Consider the following 23172-nt stretch of genomic DNA (forward strand, 5'->3'; position numbering starts at 1 on the left):
ACCGGGATGACCTGACGCTCTGTGTCCCTGCTTGGTGGGGGACCAGCTTGGGGGGGACCACCTTGGTGGGGGACAAGCTTGGGGGGGACCAGCTTGGTGGGGGACAAGCTTGGGGGGGACCACCTTGGGGGGACCAGCTTGGGGGGACCACCTTGGGGGGGACCAGCTTGGTGGGGGACCAGCTTGGGGGGGACCAGCTTGGGGGGACCAGCTTGGGGGGGACCACCTTGGGGGGGACCACCTTGGTGGGGGACAAGCTTGGGGGGGACCAGCTTGGTGGGACCAGCTTGGTGGTTTGGGGCAAGGAACTGGCTTCATCTCAGAGTCCAGGTGAATTGCAAATGGAAGTGTTGGGGGTTCCCCTTTACCTGGTCTACTCACCTGGCAGAGTCACCAGACACCCCTGCGGGCGACTAGGAGAGCGGGGAGGAGCAGGAGCTGTGCTGGGCAGCTGCTCAGGGCCTCAGGGCTGGGAAGGGGAGGGGGCTGCAATTCTAGGGACATGGGTCTCGATTCACCCATCAGGAGAACGTTTTTTAAAAAATGTATTTTTATTGATTTCAGAGAGGAAGGGAGAGGGAGAGAGAGAGAGAAACATCAATGATGAGAGAGAATCATGGATCGGCTGCCTCCTGCACGCCCTCTACTGGGGATCGAGCCCCAACCCCAGGCATGTGCCCTGACTGGGAATCGAACTGTGACCTCCTGGGTCATAGGCTGACACAACCACTGAGCCCCGCCGGCCGGGCGTAGCGTACATTTGATTATACCCCCATGTTCAGCTGGATTGTGCTGCAAACCAACTACTTCCTGCTGTCTGCCTTCAGGGCTCATGGTAGGCTGCATTTCCTGGCTCTCTGGGTTGAGTGGGGCCACGTGACTAGTTCTGGCCAATCAGTTGTAAGAGGAGTATGTGCGACACTCAGGGCCACAGCATCCAATTGTCAATCTGTGACCTTCTGCACCTCTCCCTCTGCTTCTGAGCCTGGCGTGCTCCGGTCCTGCCTGCTCTCCCCCTGTATCCTGGAGGGCGGGTGCAGAGTGGGGCCCCGGCAATGGGCATGCAGCATAAACAAGACCTCAATCTTCTTATTGTACGTCATTAAGATGGATGGGCAGAGACGGGTGCACTGGCCCAGGGCAACGGAAGCTGGAATAACAGTGATTTCTGTTGTGCGCTGGGGTGTTGATAAGACTGCCGCCTGCAATCACTTGGAAGCCAAATAATGACCACGGACAACAGCAATGCAGACCCTCTGGGGGCCGCACACTCATTTCTGAGGAAGCAGGGGGGGTGCCAGCCGGTTGGGTGAGCCTTCGTTTCACTTGATGGACAGTTTCTCCAGGTCAGAGTTAGTGCTTTGAAGCTGCTTAAGAAAAGGAAAGCCCGGCCGGTATGGCTCAGTGGTTGGGCGTCCACCCAGGACCCAAGAGGGAGCCCGTTTGATTTGGTCAGGGCACAGGCCCGGGTTGCGGGCTCAATCCCCAGTGTGGGGCGTGCAGGAGGCAGCCAATTCTCTCTTGTCACTGATGTTTCTCTCTCTCTCCCTTCCTCTCTGAAGTAAATAAAAAAATATATATTAACAAAGAGGAACCATAATTTGGAGAAACTACTGATTAAAATTGTACAGCGCTGCTCACGGAATGTAGGAGACAGTGAACTGACGTTCCCTGGAACATTACAGAATATTCTGGGCCATGAGGAGCTGGCCTTGGTTCCTGAAGACCGAGACCAGCGTCTCCGCCCTGAACCGGGTTTTGGGAAATCCCAGGGGAGCACAGAGTCACCAGCAGGTCTACTTACACATCGAACGTTTATGTTGCTCCTGACGTCAAAGTAAATAAATTACCGAACAGCCTAAACTCTTCCTTCTCTCTGTGCCCCTACACATCCTGTAAAAAGACCAGGCCCCTAATACCAAGCCCGAACCGCGTGGCAGGCGTCGGCGTCCGCAGGTCGGCTCAGGGGTGAAGGAAGGAGGGAAAGCAAGCGCAGACCTGGAGGGAAGATTTTTATTTGCTTGGCACACAGACACAGAAAGACGCTTGCCTACCAGGCAGGACAGCTGAGGACACAGCAGAAATGCTTCTGCTGAATTAAAGACAACGACAGGATTTCTCTCTCTATTTTTATTATATGGAGATTCTTCTCCAGGCTACACTCGTCAATGGCAGGTGGGGGTTCATAGGCAACCAGGAGCTACTATGACCTCTCAACACACTGACACACAGACTAAGAAGAGTTACTCGGTTTTAGAAAATTAATATAGCATTTTCCCCTTAAAGTTCTCAGCAGTATGCCCACCGTTTTTGCATTTTAAAAATGTAAACCATCTCATTGTAAGAAACGGAAACTGAAGAATTTTATAAAACTGCTTTTAGGAAACACCTAATGCTTTGTGGCTTTTCCCTATATCCTATGCATCATTAGCATAAGTAAGTGATACTAAATATACTGTTGGTATTAATGATAAAGCACATACTAATGTGTCCGTGAAAAAATAAAAGCACGGCTGACCCTCTGTGCCCCATTTCTGAGCACATATTATTCTATAGGCGGACCCTCCCAGAACGCATCATTCACTGAACAGTTGTTGAAAGCAGTGGGAAGGTGCCAGAAATACTACAGTCAATGGCAAGACCATTCATCAAACCACAGCCTATTCCGTCTGTGCTGTGACGGAAGAAGACGGATCCCAGCCTCTCGTTTCATTTCACTCATGTACAAACAGAAGATGGCATGATTTCTCTTTTCTCAAACTCCAGGTCTCACACTCGTTATTCGTAAGCCTTCGAAGGACACTTACTGAAATCGAAAGAAAAACACTCCCTTGGTCATGACGACTGTCTCTGACTCAAATCAAAAGCTACCTATGTACATTTAAAAAAATCAATGCTTCCACAGGCTTGGCCTAAGTGTGCGTCCATGTTGCACGAGTGAGACTTTCCATGTGACCTGAGCCGGTGCGTCCCTGCTCCCACCTGCCAGGGACTGCACACGTCACGAGCCCCCGAGTCAGCTACAAGTCATAGAGCGTTTCGAGAACAGTGGCGATGGACCAGGCTTGCGTCTCGCAGCTGAAGGGGCAGTGCTGGCCGTTCTCGTTGGTCAGCTCCGGGAGCCCTTTCCAGGGGGACCTTGAAGAGAGAAAAGCCGTTTCATGAGACGTAATCTAACACGGATCCCGTGGGGTTAACAAAACAGGCAAGAGACCTGGGGATTCTGCCTTCCTGTTAGAAAACATGCTCGCAGGGTCTTTTGCTACGAAGCAGGACATCCTAAAGCGTGTGTACGAGGAGTTTGGATTGACATTCTTCTTTCTATTCCATCTTTGGGGTTGGAGACTTTCAGATACAAAGGATTCCCTTTAGGTATTGAACACACAGGAGAAACTACCATTCCGAGCAATATGTAGAAAAGGAGACCAATATCCCTCTGGCCTAACTTCATTCCTTTCGGAGTAAGTTTATGAGACTCAAATTAGATGTATTAAGTTTGATCTTGAGGAAACTGTAAAATTAAGGTGAAACAATGAGGAAACATACAATTATGATTTGGTGAAAGATGGTGATTAAAAACATGAACTTCCATAGTAATTTCTCATTCTGCTGAATACAGTTGGTATTTATTGTGCATTTATTATGCTCTTATACTAAGTGCTTTAGACACAGGATCTCATTTCAATGCTTCTAGAAGCCCCGTTAGGTAGGTACCATATAGTGATTCCTGTTTATAGAAGTTTATGGAGGTTGAAGACGCGCCGAGCTTGCTATCAGAATACAGTGTTATTAGCTTATCAAGTGTATTCTTCATTCAATGCAAGCTCTCCAATACAGAACATAAATTTAAAATTACAGATTCTACGACGTTTCATTTCTTCAGTCGGGGTCTGGGAGCATGTTTGTTTCGTTATTGTGCTCTGTAGCTTGTGGCTATGTTACATATGCTTTTCTGTAGCTATCCAATAGTTCATGATAAAAATAGAAAAATAACTCCATTGGGCAGATGTGGAGATACTCTGAATAATAACTAACAGCATCAGCCAGTGAAAAACCGCCACAGAGAAATGGGAACTGGAGACAATGTTTGTTTCCAAGTGTTCAGGCGACGCCAGAGGAAGCGCAGAGCAGCGGGGCCGGGTGTCTGTGAGGGGGACGCTGTCCCTTCCGAGTCCCCGTGCGGAAGGCCTCGCCCAGGACCTCGAAGCGGAGGAGGTCAGTGAAGGTGCAGCAGGGCAGCCCTGATCCATCTGATCGGTGTTCTTATAGAACGGGGACACTCGGGCAAGGCGGTGCTCTGGGAGCTGGAGAGAGGGCTGGAGGAGACCCTCCCCGGCGCCTTTGAGGGGGCATGGGCCACCCACGCCTGCACGTCAGGCTCCCGAGAACGGCACCCTAGCAGTGAATTCTGCTCTTCTGCTAAGAAAACCAAACGGAGAGGCCTAGAGAAGGTGCGCCCTTGCCGGGAGGCGTTGCAACAGTGCCGTCCTGTGGACGCTCTGAGAACAGCGCCCTGGTAAAGGATGCGCGGGAGACCATCCATTCCTGTCCCTCGAACCACTCAGTTGTGCTGCTTTGCCAGGGCAGCCCCAGCGCTGAGGGCAACGCAAAAGCCAGCCGGCAGGTGCGAAGATCACGTGCAGGGTAACCCTCGGAGCAAGGTCATGGGGACAGGTGGGGGGACGGGACCACAGGTGGAAGGGGAAAAACGACCGGGCGGGCGAGTGTGCTGACTTCCCTGGGCAGAGGGAAGAAGGCGGACTCAGTGCAGACCATGGGCAAGGCTGGGGGCGGTGCTGGGACGTGGGGTGCTCCCGTCACACACACTCACGCAGACGGGAGAGAAGCGTGCAGGGGTGCCCGTGGCTGCACTGAAGCAAAGGGAACAAACACACCCATTCCTGTGACACACGGAGGTCCCTCAGCTCTCATGGCAAAGGGGATACAGTTCGTGCTGTTTATGCACCATTATTAGCAATAAGATGTACATATTCAGGTTTAACCTAGACTTTGGGACAGAAGAGCTTTGCCTGAATTTCCTCACTGTATAAGGACATAGAACTCTGAAAGTTACTTATCTGCTAACAGGACAAAGGGTGCAACAAATGGGTTTGAAACAAGAGCCACAAGGCCAACTCTGATACTTTAATGACAAGGAGAGCTTTTCTGAAAATGATTTATCGATATATCTTTAAATCTGTTCACTCAAAAGGCCCATTTTTTTTATATTTATCCTGTGCTAACCCGATCCAAAAAGACAGAGCAGCTGAAGTTAAAGTGAAAGATTATTTCACATGCACAAATCATGCAATAAAGTCTTAGGAGTAAAATAAACAACCCAGCATGATGAAGGGAAGGTAGGACTACCTCACAGACCTTGTCGTGTTGAAGAGTAAAGCTTCCCCGTTTTGTTGGGATTAACTGGAGTGAACAGCAGTGAATTCTAAGGAAATGTCACTTTCTACCGGACTCAATACTGGTTATGGACATGACACGCCTCTCATGACTTACCTCTCAAGATGAACATAATGCCGAGAAAGGACATTTTTAACCAGAAATATCGTCTTGGCGTTGGTCTCCGGCCCCATCAATTTGGAAAAATACAATTTTGCACGAAGGAAATACCCAACGGGCCACAGCCACTCCTGGAAAAGAAGATTCCATGAGTGAAGGCACGAGCGAGCTGTGAGCAGCTGACATTATGTGAGGAAAACTCAGAAAAGAGAAATGGAATTCTTACCGGTCCTTGGTGGTAATTGAAACCCTTCGCCAGATTGTAGTTGTCGTTGTCCAGGGCGTTGTCATAAACCCCACAGTACACCATGTCACTGGAACAGAAATGACACGTAGGTGAAGAGAGACCAGACGCAAAGCAGGAAGCATCGGGAAAAAGGTTCCACAGCAGAGGTAAGACAATCATGTTATTCTGTCTCCCACTCATCGCCCATGGAACCTTAAATGAGTAAACCCAGAGTTCAGAGCAATTTAATGGTGCATTCGGGAGTGACTAACCAATACTGGCTAACGCAAAAGACTACCAACCATCCACTAGCTTGCCTTCAAGGAGTTACCCTGACACTAACATCGGTTACAGTACATTATTTCACCAGGCCTCTCATGTGCCTATGACAACTAAAATACACACAGAATAATGCGAACTAGTGGTTACTAAAGATACAGTTTTATTAACTATGAAATATTGGGAAGGTTGTGTTTTAAAGTTCTCCGTGAAATTATGTTAAAATTAACTCCAATAGGGACATTATCAGATTATAGGTAGCAACTGAATACACAGGGAATTCATACACACTTATAAACCAAAGTAGGACAGACTGATTGCGACAGATAACACAGGACAGCTCCCTCTGCTCCGTTTAATTAAATGATTCCTGTTTTCTTTGCGGGAAGGAGACAGGACTTGCCACATGAGTTGCACCAACTGTGGGTGTGAGTTTTGGCCAGTGGCTCCTGTCACCTCGGAAAATGCGGAGAGCGCTCAGAGGCAGGGAAGCACAGACACAACACGACGTTCAAGGCTGGAGTGAGTGCGCGGTAAATGGGAAAAATGGACAAAGAACGGGGCACCAGGGACCTGGGACTCACACACGGACATAGAAAGCGAATTGATGGTGGGCATCCAACCTGAAGGGGAAAAGGAGACAGACAGGGCATTGGAAACTCAAGAAAAGATAAAAGCTGGGAAAGAGGAGGAATGTAAGACGGCACAGACTTGTCATCAGGACATGAAGACAAAACGGTGTATGGGCTTCAATAGAAATAGCGGCGACGGCGCAGAAAGGAGAGGAGTGACAGCTCGGAGAGGGAGGATGCTCCGAGGAGACGCTGTGTCTGTACTTCCGTGTCTACAAAGTCACCATCACATCAGAAGGTACTCGTGACGTTAGTGCTATGAACTTAACAACTCCTTCACCGACGGCCGAATGCAGGACAGCCAAAGGCATTCCGAACACCATGTTTTATGAAGATGCAGAAGATGTGTTTAAAACGGAGTGTGAATGCAGCGTCAGAGATTTCTGCTGACAAAACAGTCATGTCGATGCACGAGGACACCGACGGCTTTCCTACTACCTACACGCCACCTGGATCTGCCTCCAGGTTTCCATGCCGCGATGACACAGAATCCACGCTCACTAGAACCCGAGCCACATTCTTAAAGCTCATCCTGCGACTTACTCTGGGTCCAAGGTCCTCATGCCCAGGGGCCCGAGCAGCTTTTCCTCGGCCATCGCCAGGGCTTTCCACGCCTTCTCCGCCGTGAACAGCTCGGGGGCCTACACAAACACACAGGAGGTCACAAGGAATGATTTCCACTCCCAGGGGAACGTAAACTCGCTACACACTCGGAAAAGCCACGTTAGAACCCAGTGCGGCCGGAATCTGAGTGCCGTCGCCAAACCGGAGCCAATGCAATGGGCTGACCGGAAGCCCCAGTCTTGGCCTTAGCAACGAGGAGGCTGATAGGGGGTTACCTCCTGAGTCGGTCCCCACAGGGCACCAGCCCGGAAGGAAGCTGCCGCGGCTGCCACGGCACAGGCCACGCGGACCCGTCCAGTTCGCCCTCCAGGAGGCCCCCGTGGCCTCCTTGAAGTTCACCTGGTCGCCACTGCTTGCTTCTGGGGCCAGAATAAAACACAGGCGGACTTGCCTCCAATAGCATGTGACATGGAGGAGGAGAGAGCATCGGTGACTAAGAGTCCGCATTAAGTTTTAAAGAAATATTTTTGTTGATTTCAGAGAGAAAGGGAGAGGGAGAGAGAGGTAGAAACATCCATGATGAGAGAGAATCATGGATCACTGCCTCCTGCACCCCCCACTACTGGGGATCGAGCCCCCAACCTGGGCACGTGTCCTGACCGGGTGTGGGAGGCGAGGGTGTGGGAGGCTCGGGTGAGGGAGGTGCGGGTGCGGGAGGTGCGGGTGCCCTCAGCTGTCAAGGCAGCTGGGCGTGGCCGTGGCCAAGCTGGATTTGGCCGCACTACCTGATCCAGCTGCCCACTGTGCCCTACGAATAGCCTCCTCTTATGTGTGCTCCGATGTGATGACTTCACTCATCATCATCCATCGTTGTACTGAATGTGATTGGCTAAGGGTGACTGGCTAAGGGTGACAGGCATGAGGAAAGATTATTTAAATCAGATACTAAGCATGTACTTCTTATCAATCCAATGAGAACAGCTGGGAATGAGGAACTAAATCAACCCTCGCACAACGTTTCTGAAATGTGAAGACCAGAAACACGCCGCTCACCACAACCATGGCGATGGTGAAGTTGGGCCTGAGCTGGTAGTCGCACCACGGGCTGGACGCGCCGTAGCTGTCCTTGTAGATGCCACGCTTGTGGACCAGGTCCGGGTTCTTCTCGTTCGGGTCGGACGGGTCTTCGGACACGTAGAACAGCTTCTCGAAGTTGTCCTGTATTTTCCTGTCCCACTCCTCATAGGACACCTTCACGGCCTTTCCTGAAACATTGTACAAGGCGTGGTGGTTGGGCCCACTCAGAGGAACCCATGCATTTAGTGGGCAGTTTACAATGATGTATGTGGCTCACGCTCGCGCTCTATTGGACAGAACAGGCCGAGGAAAAGGCGTGTAAAGGTTTCCTGATTGGAAAGCCACACCTCGTTCGCAGGCCTGCTGGGGAACGGAAAAGCCGCAGGAGGCTTAGTAACCACGACGCCTCTCACATCTCAGTTCAGAGCTGCTGTAGAGCCTGGTAACAGGTCTGTTAGTAAGGGAATGGCTTTCTTCCCTCCCATGACAAGCTCATGAGTCAGGTGATGGTCGGGGAGGGTAAGAACGCAGACCGTGCCCGGCTCACCGTGTCTTTTCACTGTGACGTCGCGGTAAGGGAAGATGTTTTTCCGGGACAGTTCCAGCAGCCACCGCACGGCGGACTTACTCAGGCCCACGATCTCCACGGCGGACCCGTCTCTACAATGAAAGACACGTTTTATTCTCTGAGTCGGAGCCGGGCAAGCACTACCTACAGGGCATGCGACCAGCGACCGCGATGAGCTGTCTAACCGCCGTGTCATAAGAACCACCATCTATAAAGACTCTCGCACTTCACGGGACTGTGGATGAGGGATCTCGCTACTTGCCATCGCTTACCTTCTTATCATATTTTTTAAAAAAGCTTTGGAGCAGAATGGAGATTACGGGTGAGAGGAGAAGGCAACAGGCAAGGGGGTGGCGTGAGGACTCAGAGGTTACTGAACTGGAGTCCCAGGGAAAAGACAGCAAACATGGGGGTGGGACTGGATGGAGGAAGCCAGGACGAACATCATCGTTTGAGAGCTCGCTTTGAAGGAAAACGAAAGGGAAGCCCACGAGCTCATAATATACCCACACAAACAGGTTTGTAAGAGAATTTGCAACCCTAGCTGGTGTAGCTCAGTGGATAGAGCCTTAACCTGCGGAATGAAGGGTTCCGGGTTTGATTCCGGTCGGGGCACAGGCCTGAGTTGCTGGCTCCATCCCCAGTGGGGGCGTGCAGGAGGCAGCCGATCCATGATTCTCTCATCATTGATGTTTCTCTCTCTCTCCTCCTCTCCCTGCCTCTCTGAAATCAATAAAAATATATTTAAAAAGAAAAGAAAAAGCAAGGGTGTAACTGTGTAAGCGCCGCAGAGAAGCCGTGCCTGGGAGTGGCTGGGATGCCTCGGTTCCTCGCTCGGTCGCTCTCCCCCATCTTATCCATCCACGTGCCGCAGTTAAAGCGATTTCCTCCATAAACAAATCCCGTCTCCTCGTCGACCCCTGCGGTGATATTGAAACCTAGGAGAGCCAAAGGGAACATTTGTACCAGGGAAAGGCATGTCACCAGCAGGGACACGACGGCGGTGAGCTGGGAGACCTGCCACGTGGAGATCGCTTTCCTCCAAGGTGTGCTCGCTCCGACACTCTCTCCGGGGAGCCCGCCCGCGCGTGGGGCCAGAGCCAGGGGTGCCACTGCAGCCCTGCTCGTGAGCAAGATAAGTCCCTGCCGAGCAGAGGGACGGACAGCCCTGGGCTTGGTTCAAGTGGAGAGCTGCGGCGCCGAAAGGAACGGCTGGATTTACAGGAGTCAGAATGCGCCAAGCCCCAGAGCACATTTTTTGAGTGAACAAGTTGCAAAAGGAAATGCGTCAGATGCCTTTTCGGCAAACGTTTCAATTATGGACGATAGCAATATATTCAACCATGTATGTGTATGTGGCTAAGTCGTATGTGATTATATAAGATAAAATTTAAAACCATATCATTTATAGTGTGTGTGTGTGTGTATATATATATGGTGTAAAATTTGTGTTACCACTACAAACACTAAGTTAACTAAATAGGGGTAATTACTGTTTAAAATGTAATTTATGAGTTAGTGAGTTATCTGAAATACCTGTAGTGGATCACTTAAAAAGCTTATCTTTTTATATGAAAAGCAATAGTGTTATAAGAAAGAGAGCCCTGGCCAGTGTGGCTCAGTTGGTTGGACATCGTCCTGTGCACCGAAGGGTTGCCAGTTTGAGTCCCGGTCAGGCACATGCCCAGGTGGTGGGCTCGGTCCCTAGCATGGGGCGTGCAGGAGGCAGCGGATTGATGTTTCGCTCATACATGGATGTTTCTCTCTCTCCCTTTACCTTCCTCTCTCCCTAAAAATCAGTAACAAGATCTTTCAAAAAAAGAAAAGAAAAAAGTCTGTAGTCCTGTTTGTAACAGACTATTGCTCTCCAGTCATCTTAGCAATAAAAATGGGATCATATAACTCATCCCAGTGTTCGCGGGAGGGTAAAATGGGACTAACTCTGGCAACTTGGGTAGCACACAGTGAGCACTCGATTATTAGCGACTATTATTATGATCGTAAATGCAACCACCAACCACCTTTCACACCGGCGGACAAAAGGTGTGCACGTTTAGATCTTTCCTCGAGAAGCTACAGCTAAGCCGTGAGGGCAGGCACGGTGTCCGCCTTCCCCACAGCTGTGTTCTGAGGCGCTGCACACGAATAGACCACTTGTCGCGTCAGTGGCCGACGTCCGGTTTTGCTCCCCTCGCTGGGCCCTACGCCGGGCGGGCGTACCTTCGTCCTTCATGTTGCGGTCTATCTGGGGCCCGGCGTTCCTCTCCCGGAACTGGATGCCCTGCAGGTGCCTCTGCAGAGCCTCCTGGATCACCTCGAACAGCGGCTGGTCCTGTGGGGACACAGGCGACGCCGCCGGTTACACGTGCCCTTTTCTTATCTCCCCTCCGCCCCCGAGCCCTGCAACTCCAGTCTTGTGAACACATCTACGTTCCTTTAGGAGGAGAAATGGGGATGAGGGGTGGGGCTGAGGAGAGAGGCAGCTCCGTACGTCGAATAATACAGTCGACCTTTGGCACGTGAATGTTTAACACTAGTGCCCGGGTGTACGGATTCGTGCACATGGAAAGGAAATTAATTAGGTGGCCGGTGGGGTGGGACTGGGCCAGACGGGCCGGACACGCCCTGGAACCAACCTCCCGTGTTCCCTCCCCTGCCGGCAGCACCATGGCTCAAAGGGTGTCTGCGGAGTGAGCGGGGGTCCCTCCACCTGGCCTGCGGGGATCGGGCCGAAACCAGGAGTCCGACATCCCCCGAGGGGTCCCGGATTGCGAGAGGGCGGTTCTCGGGTGATGCATCCTGGAATCGGGCTCCCTCCTCTCTGGTTCCGGGTGCGTCACCCGAGAACCGCTGCTGCCAAGTCACTGCAGCTCGGCAGCTCCTGTGTTGAGCATCTGCCCCCTGATGGTCAGTGCGCGTCATAGCTACCAGTCGGACGGTTTTATACATATAGATACTGTCATTCGACTGCTCAAGTCTGGGCCACGGACTCACTGACACTTTGGCTGACACATGGAAAGGAATCCTGGGAGCCTGTATGGTTTCTACTAGAGCGAACTGTTCAGAGAATAAGTGAGCTAGCTGACTGTACAGAAAGGGAAACTCTGCCCGGCCAGCGTGGCTCAGTGGTTGAGTGCCGACCCTGGAACCGAGAGGTCGCTGGTTCAATTCCCGGTCAGGGCACATGCCCAGGGTTGTGGGCTCGATCCCCAGTGGGGGTGTGTGCAGAAGGCAGCCAATAGAGGAAGTTCCTATCTCTCTATCACTCTCCCATCCCCTCTCTCTAAAAATCAATTTAAAAACATATTAAAAAAAAAAGAAAGATAAACTCTGAACTCCCGGGACTGGTAGGCAAGGCCCCCCCAGCCTGGCTCTCCTGTCCACAGGCTCTCACGACCCTCAGGGGCCCCACAAAACACCACACAGGGCTGCGTGGAACACCCTGCCCGGGCTTCGCTCCACGGAGCTCCCGCGACCACGTTCTCTTTGAGGTCTTCCCACCACGTCCCCATCCCTGCTGAAGTCCCACCCACCTGGGCAGGCTCAGCGTCTCCCCCGACGCCCACCCACTCGGGCGTCTCTGCCCCTGCACCCCCCAGGCCCCACTTCGGGCAGCAGGTCTCAGCGCCGCCCTCCCTCCCGGCCGGCAGGTGCCAGGTAACCAGCGCCATCTGAAGGATCCCCAACGGCGTCTGATTTTGTATGAGAAGCCGAGTCATTTTTCGGGAAAAGAAGTGACGGCGGGAGACGGTCTTTACCACTGTGCCGGCCGGCAAAGGTGCGGAGTCATCGGTGGGGTAGAGCCGGGCCACGGGGCAGCGGAGGAGGTCCAGGCCGCCGGGCACCAGGCGGCAGTAGTCCTGCACGCACTGCAGCCACCACCACACGGCGTCCCGGCAGTTGTACCTGGCGCACGTGCCTTCGCCCAGCAGGTTGGGGATGAGCCCGTGCCGCAGGGTGCCGGCGAAGGCCAGGATGATGTTCCTGCAACAGCAGAGGCACGCGGCTCACCGGACAGGGACACAAACCACCACGGAGGAACCCAAGACAAGAACGTCCCTTGGGGTGACGGGCATTGGGGTGCGCCTTCTCTCCTGCCCTAGTTCTTGGTGTTTTCACGGAGGAAGTGGTCGTGGCAGACAAGGAGCACTGGGTTAGAGGTCAGAAGCCCGCTCGCAGCCCTGGCCTTGTCGCTGACCATCGGTGTGGCTGACCCGCCCTGGGACAGGCTCTCACCTGTGGAGTCAGGGATGCGGCTGGGAGATTTTCGAGCTATAGAGTCTCCTTTTGAAATCCCTGGTATTTTAAACATAACATGCACTCTATTATTTAAAAAATATGTGTGTATTGATTTCAGAGAGAAAGGGAGAGGGAGAGAGAGATAGAAACATCAGTGATGAGAGAGAATCATTGACCGGCTGCCTTCTGCACGCCCCCTACTGGGGATCAAGCTGGCAACCTGGGCATGTGCCCTGACCGGGAATCGAACCAGTGACCTCCTGATTCCTAAGTTGATGTTCAACCACTGAGCCGCACTGGCCGGGCTGTACTCTATTCTTTTAAAGGGCTGATATGAAGAGCAAAGCAAACATGTAAGAAAATAAATGGGTAAAAGCTGACCTTAAAGAACATGATTAATTTTCAAAAACTGGGAAGAGATATTTTATCTTTATTTATTTATTTTGTTTTTTTTTTTTGTTTTTTTGGTATTTTTTTGTTTGTTTTTTGAGATACTTTATCTTTAAAGTGGCGGTGGGTGGCATGGCATTCTAAAAAGAACAGGAAACTAAGAAATAAGGAGGCAGGTTTCAATTCTAGTGTTACCACCGGTATGCCTCGCAAAGTCATTTACCATGTCTAGGCCTCAGGGCATTTTGGCTAAGCCACTTAGAAATGTAAAATTCTGTATCTCAATGTAATGCCCATCTCTTCTATCACAGCACAACAGGAAACTTCGTATTTCCCACAGTGAAAAGGTGTTAGTGTGGACAGTGACGCTTCCGAAGCGTAAGAGCTCAGCCCAGCCGGTGCAGCTCAGCGGTTGAGCATCGACCCTGCACCAGGAGGTCACAGTTCAATTCCCAGTCAGGGCACAGGTCCGGGTTGTGGGCTTGATCCCCAGTAGGGGGGTGCAGAAGGCAGCTGACCGATGATGTTTCTCTCTCATCATTGATGTTTCTATCCCTCTCTCCCTCTCCCTTCCCCTCTCTCTCAAAATCAATAAAAGTATTCTTTTAAGAAAGAGCTTAGCATGCGAGCGATCTTCGCCATGCAGAGCCATCCCTACGCTTGAAAGTTGAACACAGAGACCTCTGTCCATGGGCATGTGTCCAGGTGTCCCCCCAAATGGCGTTCCTTCAGGTCCCCCCACCTCACAGCTGGCTGTGGCCACAGGACGGCATCCAGAGGTGAAAGAACATAAATGGACTGAGGTGTGCTGAGTGCATGAACGGAGATAAAGGAGCAGATCTGACAACAGCCTGGCCTGCACGGTGAGGCACTGAACTGACTAACGTCACAGACGTGCACGCCTTTAAACCCTATGAACGTGTAAACCTGAACACGTGAAAAATGAAAACAAAACACCGAATGCTGAGAGCAGACGGATGAGAAGGCAAGTCCGAAGAGCAGGAGAGGAGCGTTCAGACAGAGACCTGCGCCTTTTGGGAGCGCGCCTACCTGGCCTCCAGGTAGCGCCCCGTGAGCAGCAGAAGGCCTCTCAGCGCGATGAAAGTGTCCCGGCCCCAGCAGCGGAAGATTCCAGAAGAAAAGTGAGGCAAGCCTAACCGAAAACACAGCAAAGTCATATGTTAATCCACATTATCTTGTCTGTCTGTCTTCCTGCTTGTTGAAGCCAGAACGTCTCTCCTCTATCTATCTATTGTCCCCCTTGGGAGTTCGACCTGGAGACCGGGAGTTCGATCGCTCACTATGACGTGCGCTGACCACCAGGGGGCGGTGCAGAACGAAGGAAGGCCCTGGCCAGCAGCAGGAAGGCCCCGATCGGCCCTGATCACAGGCCAGGCCTAGGGACCCTACCTGTGCAAGAATTTTGTGCACCGGGCCTCTAGTAGAAAATAAGATCCAAGCTAACAGAAACCCCACAGTCTCGTTTACCAAGGTTCATCGAGAGCACAGGCCATTGTAACTGGCTCAGGTTTCAATGCCCCTTGCAGGAAAGAATGCCAACAACAACACAGTTAAAGCACTTGATGGCAGCCAGACACGTAATAACAATTTATTTAACGGACGTTTTGTGTTTTGCAGAGAACCTTTTCATGATTTCTTGGTCATTATAAGGTTGGGTTAATTTTTAAAAATTGGGGAAGAAGTAGAATATGATGGAATAAAGGTAGTAAAACATATTTCATAAAAAATACAAAATGGCAAGAGTTGAAAATTACAGAAACATGCAGGAGAAAAGGATTAACCAGCCACAATAAAAAACGCACGTAACTATAAATGCCCGCGGCACAGTAACAATCACATGGGAAGCACGGTTATAATGTTCACAAGTGACCCCCAGTGAAATCTTGCTAAGCAGCCACATAAAATCTTGGATAACGTCATGAGTGTTTTTTATTTCCACTTTTAACAATAAAGATAAATTTTTAAAAATAAAAAAAACAACAATCACTTCCATAGCTTTTCCTCTTTGAATTATTCTGACGTACACATTCCCACCTCGTACGCACGCCTCACCTGCTGCTAGAGACACACAGCACTGCTCCCGCTCTCGCGTGGCCTCGTTCAGCCTGTAGGGCACATCGGGCAGGGCCGGGGAGAGCCGGGGCAGGCAGGGGAACCTCCCCACCCCGCACATCTGCACCGAGCCCAGCGAGAGGTGTTTCACGAAGGTGGAACCATTCTGGACGAAGCTGCAAGGAAGTGGCAGGGTTGAAAGTATTGTTTGTAGAAACACAAACATTTTATTATTTACTTATTTTTTAAAAAAAATACATTTTTATTGATTTCAGAAAGGAAGGGAGAGAGAGAGAAACTTCAATGATGAGAGAGAATCATTGATTGGCTGCCTCCTGCACGCCCCCTACTGGGGATTGAGCCCACAACCAGGGCATGTGGCCTGACCAGGAGTCAAACCAGTGATCTCTTGGTTCATAGGTCGACGCTCAACCAGGAGCCACACCGGCTGGACAGAACAGATTTTAATATCTAAGCTTTCGTATGCTCCAAATGACAGGAGGCTAATACTGTTACTACCCACTTACAAATGCTCTCGGCTCTCTGCGTCTGTGCTCTCTACATGGTCTTCTCAGAGCACGTATAAACAGACCGCACAGGGCTTCTGCACAAGATGCCTATTCCCAGGCTTTGCGGGTACCTGGACATCTGCTTCCAGGCTGTGTCCAGGAGGGTGGTGTAGGTGCCAATCAGTATGGCATCGAAGTAGCACGGGATCAGGTAGCGCGGGATCTGCTTCAGGTAGAAGAACATGGCCTGCAGCCACTTACCCACCTGCAAGGGACATGACGCAAAAAGCGCATGGGGCGTGTTTGCAGGCGGCTGTGTATTAAAAGGCAAATCCAAACCTGCAACTCTACTAACTAGTTATCTACCAACCAGGTACCCGTTTATTAGAACCGAGAGATGACGGGAAAATGTTTCAGGGTAGCAAGCCATGTAAATATTATACATATGACATGGTAACACATCTTACTGTGCCCTTGTTCATTATGTAAATACTAGAGGCCTGGTGCACAAAATTCATGCACAGGTAGGGACTGGTGATCAGGGATGACCAGGGCCTTCTGGCTGCCGGCCGGGGCCTTCCTTCACTCCACGCCAATCCCTGGTGGTCAGCGCACGTCATAGCGATCGGTCTCCTGGTTGAACTCCCGTGGGGTCACTTTGCATATTAGCCATCTATATATATAAAAGCCTAAGCGACCATTACAACTGAACAACCGAATGAACAGTTGACCAGTTGCTATGACGTGCACTGACCACCAGGGGGCAGATGCTCAATGCAGGAGCTGCCCCCTGGTGATCAGTGCCCTCCCACAGCCAACCTCCCGTGGCCAGCCGGTGGCGTCAGTGTCCGTTCCTCCCATGCCTGGCCCGGCAACCATCGCCTCCTCTCCTGACCCCACCGAGGCCTTTGGGCCCCGGGCTGGGACAGGGAACCAGAAGTGGGTGGCAGCAGACAGGGCCCCTTTCCCAGGGGGGCCGAAGGCCAGCTCCCTCCTCAGGGCCAATGGCCAACCTCCTGCGCCCCATCCCTCCCCTGGCCAGCAGGCCCTGATCGGCCCGGCCCTGATCACCGGCCAGACCTAAGGATCCCACCCATGCACAAATTTGTGCACCGGGCCTCTAGGATATATATATATATATATATATATGTATATATATATATATATATCTATATACTGACAGAGACACCCACACGCACGCGTATATATACATAAGGAGAACACCCGTGGCCAAATTTGTGCTGCGCACCTCTAGTGTGTGGGTGACAACTGTGAGGCAACCTAGATGTGTGTAAATATATATATATATATATATATCTATATATATATACACATATATATATACATATATATATGAATATATATGTGTATATATATACACACATACTCATACATATATATATATAAAATACATATAACATGGTAACAGAGTTCTTACAGTGCCCTTGCTCATTATGTAAATATTATACATATAACGGGTAATACAGCTCTTACTGTGCCCTTGTCCGTCTGGACTACAATACGGCTGTACTTACCTCGGCCACAGCTCCCGGTCGGGAAATGAGCCGGCTACTGACGTAGTCAATCATCCAGTCTCCAGCTCTCAAGTTATCACAGAAGGGGTGCCCCAAGTCGTTCTTTGGTCTGATCTCTGCCAATACGGACATCAATCCTGCAAAGGCACAGGAAGGTCAGGCTATGTCGTTGGCGGAGGCCATGGCTCCACCATGCTCGTGGCTAACCCTCTGGGGAGGCACAGTGTCCCCGCTGGCATGCTCGCTCTGCCCTGTGGCATCATTGGGAGGAACGGATGTCTGTGTGTGTCTGTGTTGACAGGCGGTAGATTCATTCATACTCAGGGAAGACTTAAGGAAGTCACAGAACTGGTTTCAGAGAGCAAGAGCATCGATGGTGATAGGACTAAAGCCTACTTTGGAAACAATGTTGATATAGAACAGAGGTACTTGGAACTAAATGAAGTGTCAAAGATGTATATAGGCACATCTTTAAATAATTCCTAACGAGAAATAGAAGTCCTATGCATACATAGCACATTTTTGTCATAGAGGGGCGACTTTTTTTTTAAAATATGTTTTCTAATTGATTTTAGAGAGAGAGGAAAAGAGAGAGAGATAGAAACATCGATGAGATAATTAAAAAAATAAACAAACAAAAAACAAAAGAAACATCAATGAGAGAGGGACATCGATCGGCTGGCTCCTGTAACTCCCCTCACCGGGAATTGAACCAGTGACCTCTTGGTTCATGGGTCGATGCTCAACCACTGCGCAACCCCGGTGGGCAGTCCACAGCATATTCTGCTATTTCACTGAAGTACCTCATTTCATCCTCAAAAAAGCCTTCATGCAGGACAATATGATAGACACTTCCTAGAGGTGGGCGGGGGGCAGAGGGCAGCGTCCTGGCAGGGGCCAAGGAAGGAGCGGGCAGCTGAGCACCACCTGAACCCAGGCGGCCGACTCCGAGCCCACACTCTTACTTTTATCAAAAAGACACCGTCTGACGCTTGAGAAAACAGCCCACACGCTGAAGGCCCTCGCCCTGCTCACCTTGAAGGCCCGCGTACTTGAGAGGCGACCAGCGGGGGACGTCGTAGCACCCGCCGCCGTCCTCGCGCTCCTCGGCCTCGCAGCGGTACAGCACCTGGTTCAGCTCGGCCAGGGTCAGCCGGGAGGCGATGCTGAGCGACACAGAGAGCGGGTGAGATGGACGGACGGATGGACGGGCAGCCACTTGCCGCCCATAAACACGCAGGAGGAAACCCTGGGCCACGACCACAGGACGTCTCAGCGATGCGGGCGTGAGCAGCTCATCCTTACCACGGGCCTCGCAACCTACATGCCCAACAGCAGCGAAAGGGGGAGCGTGCCAGCAGGTCTGGCGGGAGGAATTCTGCTCCCACACTAGGGAGCGAAGCACGCTGGGAACATCTCCTGACCCCTCAGTTCTTTAACTCGCAAGTTTGTTTTCTTAATTTTTAAAAAAATATATTTTTATTGATTTCAGAGAGGAAGGGAGAGGGAAATGGAAACATCCATGGTGAGAGAGAATCATGGGTCGGCTGCCTTCTGCACGCCACCCACTGGGGATCGAGCCTGCAGCCCGGGCATGTGCCCTGACGGAATCGAACCCGGGGGTTTTTCAGTCCACAGGCCGAGGTTCTAGCCACTTGGCCAAACTGGCTAGGGCACAAATTTGTTTTCGTAATCTTTCTGGTTTGGGCGAAGTCTCCCCTCCTTTGTATTTTCCTGTGTGGGACACCCAGAGCTTTTTACCCCAATTCCTGAAACTCAAGACACTTATCAAAGGACCAGAAAAGGGGTCACCAAGGTCCCGGCTCCGCCTCTGGAATTCTCCCAAAGGCCGCCCTGCCTGCCGGCCTGGTCACTCCGAGACCAGGGCTTTCCTTAGATTAGAGGCTTGTCGGTAATGGTCAGAGGTAAGGGCCTATCGCGGCCTGATGTCCCTCGCTCGCTCGCTCGCTCGCTCGGTCAGCAGGGAGGCTCTATAACTGACCACAGCTCAATACCCCGACCCCCTACTTTCCTGTGCTTCCAGTTGCTCGGGTAGCTTCCTTGTCCATAACTGAATACACATCCTCGTGAATTTTATGGGGACACACACCCTGTTGCTGGACTTCCTTCTTCCTCCTTTAGTCCTGTCTCAACCAGCACCCCCAGCTGGGACGACTCCCTCTGCAGGCTGCCGGCCAAATCCCTCGGCAGTGTCCGCACCAACTCCGTTCTGGCCTATGTCCCAACAGGCGGCCAGGGAGCTCCCTGCGGGAGAGCAGGCTGCAGACTCATTACACTGCAGAGTCCTGGGGGAGCGGGGGGGCGGGGGGGGGCCCAGGTGAGCTGAGCAGGCTGAGGAGGAGCATCCGTTCTGTGAGCATTCCATAGGAACACAAAGCTGCTGCACCACACGACTTTTTTCAGAGTGCAACTATTTTGCTAAGAAGAGTTTGAATTAAGCGTTAATATCCCTGCCCGGCTGGTGTGGCTCAGTGGTTGAGCATTGACCTATGAACCAGGAATCACGGTTGATTCCCGGGTCAGGGCACAGGCCCAGGTTGCAGGCTCGATCCCCAGTACGGGACGTGCAGGAGGCAGCCGATCAATGATTCTCTCTCATCACTGATGTTTCTATCTCTCTCTCCTTCTCCCTTCCTCTCTGAGATCAATAAAAATATATACATATATATTTTTTAAAAGTTAATATCCCTGATGATAAAAGTTCTTACAAAACAACAAAGATAACTGAGCAGAACAGAGAAAAGGGTGAAAGTGTAAAATGACATATCACCAATAAATACAAATGGCCGACGAACAAAAACAACTTTAACTTAATATTTAAAATAAATTAAAATGAGATGTTGCTTTATATCTAACAACTTTACATATCCTTTATAAAGTACTTTATATTAACCAGTTTGAGTAGCAACAGCTAACACTGCGGGACCACTTACTATGTGTCAGACACGCACTAAGTGTTTGACACAGGAAGTCCTCAGAGCTCCGTGGGGAGGCCCTAGGCATCGCCACTGGACCTCTGCCCGCGGTCTTCTCACCGCGGATAAGAGTCTGAAATGGAGCGTCCCAGGTAGCTGCTGCTAGGCCCTGTGCTTAAACGCTTCACCACCAGAGCCCACACTGGGACTGGGAAGGAGGGGTGATGGACGCTCGTGCGCAGACGGAAGGGATTTAAGAGCGTCATCGTTCTGGAGGGAACCTGGCGATGTTAAAAGCCTCAAACAGGTGGATGTGTTCCAACCCAGAAACTCCACTTCCAGAAACGCCCCTGATGACCAATGACGGCCAGTGTTAAGCGCTTTCTATGCACCATCCTATTTAACCCTTCCGAGTTTTAAGCGGCAGGTACTGTTATAAGCCCGTGTTCCAGACGGGGACACGGAGATACAAGATGTCTGACTATCGTGTCTCACATCAGACTAACGGTGGTGAGGCTGCAGCTGGGCCCAGCTCAACACTGCACACCCATCCTCTCCCTGGGTGTGGGCCCGCCCGGGCAGGGAGCAGGAGGGGGAGAAGAAGGGATGATGCGAAGGTGAAAGTGCACACACATACAGAACTGGGAACAACTGGAGGCAACCTAGATGCCCCGAAAATGGAGAAGCAAATGATGGTGTCGCTAGGTAACAGAACGCCACGCTGGCATCTTTGAAAAAATGATGTGGTAGGAAGTGTGTCTGTAGTTTCATCTCAAGTCGTTCAGAAAAATTGTGTGTGTGTGTGTGTGTGTGTGTGTGTGAGTGTAGACAGAATCGTGTGTGTGTGTGTGCATATATGTGTCTGTATCTATAGAGAGAGCGTACATGCCAACACACACACACATGAGCAGGCACGTGGGATAAAGGCAGCAATGGGTGATGCGGGGGCTGCTGGTCCTTGGGCCCCCCTTTGAGTGGCAAGGATGCAGGAACCCTTACACCTGCCCACCTCAGGCCGGTGGTCGTCCCCGGGTGTTAAAGGGGCAGATCTCCGTGCAGGGGGCATACTTACGATGCAAAGGGGACTTGCAATATGGGGTCTGAGTTGTCGACCACGAGGCTCCCGGCCTTGAAGTGAGGACTGAACTGCGTCAGGTGATTCCGGAGAATCCCAACCGCGACCTGTGCGTGGGGGTCGAGACTCACTCTGAAAACACGAGAGGAAAACGGGTGAATCTCTAAGAGTAAGTTACTTAAAATTAATGCAAACTATTTTGAACAGAAGCAGGGTGGGCGGTGTGAACGCTGCCATACCGGAACACGATGACGCTCCCCGGAGACAGGTTCTCAAATTCGATTTCCTGGATGTACTCGTTGGGCCCCTTGGTGGTGATGCCGGCTTGTTTCACAATCTTACTCTCGTGAAGCTTGGGACAGAGGGAGACACGACCACTCAGTGAATCATTCCCACGCCCTTGGACGCTAAGCACGGGACGGGGAGGAGAGCACCAGTACCTGGATGTGTTCTCTGGTTTCCACGGTGACGTTGGGCATCCCGTTGATGGACTTCTCGTCCTTCTTATAAGGCTTTGTGTTCCTTTCAATAGTTCTCGCTTCAAGAACGACTTCTTCAATTTTACCTAGGAGCATGCAAACATGTTAACAGAATTTCGTAAGAAACCATCTGAAATAAGGAATTGAAAAAGGGGTTTTAAAAACCACTTAATTGAAAGTTAAAGATGAAAAGTCAGTTAATTAAAAAAACAACAAAAAAACAAAAACGCCCCGGCCGATGTGGCTCAGCTGGTTCGAGTGTACGTGCCCGGGTTGTGGGTTTGATCTCAGTCGGGTGTATAGGAGGCAACTAATCGATGTTTCTCTCTCTCTCCCTCTCCTTTCCTCTCTCTCTCTAGAATCAATGAAAAACATATCCTTGGGTGAGGATTAAAAAACAAAACAAAATTATTACCAAGATCTCGAATTCTTTTTCTCCACGACAAGCACACGTCACTGGGTTGTAATACATGCGATATACAACGGCAGTGTAATGTAACACAGTGTGGACTAATATAGCAACAGACTACGACCCCAATAACATGTCTAGGCGGCATTACCGGGGATGCACATCTGGGGCACCTCCTTGCTGTAGAAGGAAGTCTTGGGGTTCCTGAACGCAGTCCGGCACACGGCCACCACGGACTGATGGCTGCTGGGCGAGTGTCTGGTCACGGCCACGATGTCCTCGTCCACCTGGTCCACATACACCTGCGACGCAGGAGGAGCGAGAGGTCAGCGCTCTGGCCGGGAGACTCGCGCGGACACGGCACTTCAGGGAAGAAACGTGGACAACCCGCGTCTTGCCTGGATGAAACCGCCGGCCCCCAGCTCCTGGTGCAGGGTGTTGATGGCGCGCCTGGCCGCGAGGATCCCGCTCTGGAAGTTCACTTCGCCCGCGTCGGACGGCGATGCCCCGGGGTTCCACTTGGTGTAAAACCGCTCTTCGGCCACCACTGAAATCTGGACAGAGTGAAGGCAGAACACGTGGACACTTTCGCCACAAGGAGAACTTTGGGGACAAATGCTCAAAGCTGCTGGCCATGTGGATTTTATTTTATTTTATTTAAAATATG

At 51.2% G+C, this 23172-nt stretch overlaps 1 protein-coding gene across 2 annotated transcripts in view; it reads right to left on the minus strand.

Annotated features, from left to right (window-relative positions):
- Positions 1–1995: 1995 nt before the first annotated feature.
- Positions 1996–23172, minus strand: part of AGL (amylo-alpha-1, 6-glucosidase, 4-alpha-glucanotransferase) — a 43683-nt gene continuing 22506 nt past the window's right edge. For both annotated transcript variants that reach the window (XM_023746173.1, XM_014447277.2), the window contains exons 16-34: positions 22904–23059; positions 22657–22807; positions 22058–22182; positions 21857–21969; positions 21615–21749; positions 18642–18772; positions 17607–17743; positions 16203–16336; positions 15563–15738; positions 14540–14642; positions 12619–12844; positions 11081–11192; positions 9663–9798; positions 8840–8952; positions 8269–8480; positions 7195–7292; positions 5741–5828; positions 5512–5645; positions 1996–3138 (exon numbers count right to left, since the gene is read on the minus strand). In XM_023746173.1, coding sequence (XP_023601941.1) covers positions 3021–3138; positions 5512–5645; positions 5741–5828; positions 7195–7292; positions 8269–8480; positions 8840–8952; positions 9663–9798; positions 11081–11192; positions 12619–12844; positions 14540–14642; positions 15563–15738; positions 16203–16336; positions 17607–17743; positions 18642–18772; positions 21615–21749; positions 21857–21969; positions 22058–22182; positions 22657–22807; positions 22904–23059 — 2598 coding nt within the window. In that variant the 3' untranslated portion in view covers positions 1996–3020. The remainder of the gene's footprint in view (positions 3139–5511; positions 5646–5740; positions 5829–7194; positions 7293–8268; positions 8481–8839; positions 8953–9662; positions 9799–11080; positions 11193–12618; positions 12845–14539; positions 14643–15562; positions 15739–16202; positions 16337–17606; positions 17744–18641; positions 18773–21614; positions 21750–21856; positions 21970–22057; positions 22183–22656; positions 22808–22903; positions 23060–23172) is intronic.

This window comes from Myotis lucifugus, unplaced genomic scaffold, assembly GCF_000147115.1.
Source record: "Myotis lucifugus unplaced genomic scaffold, Myoluc2.0 scaffold_633, whole genome shotgun sequence".
NCBI lineage: Eukaryota > Metazoa > Chordata > Mammalia > Chiroptera > Vespertilionidae > Myotis > Myotis lucifugus.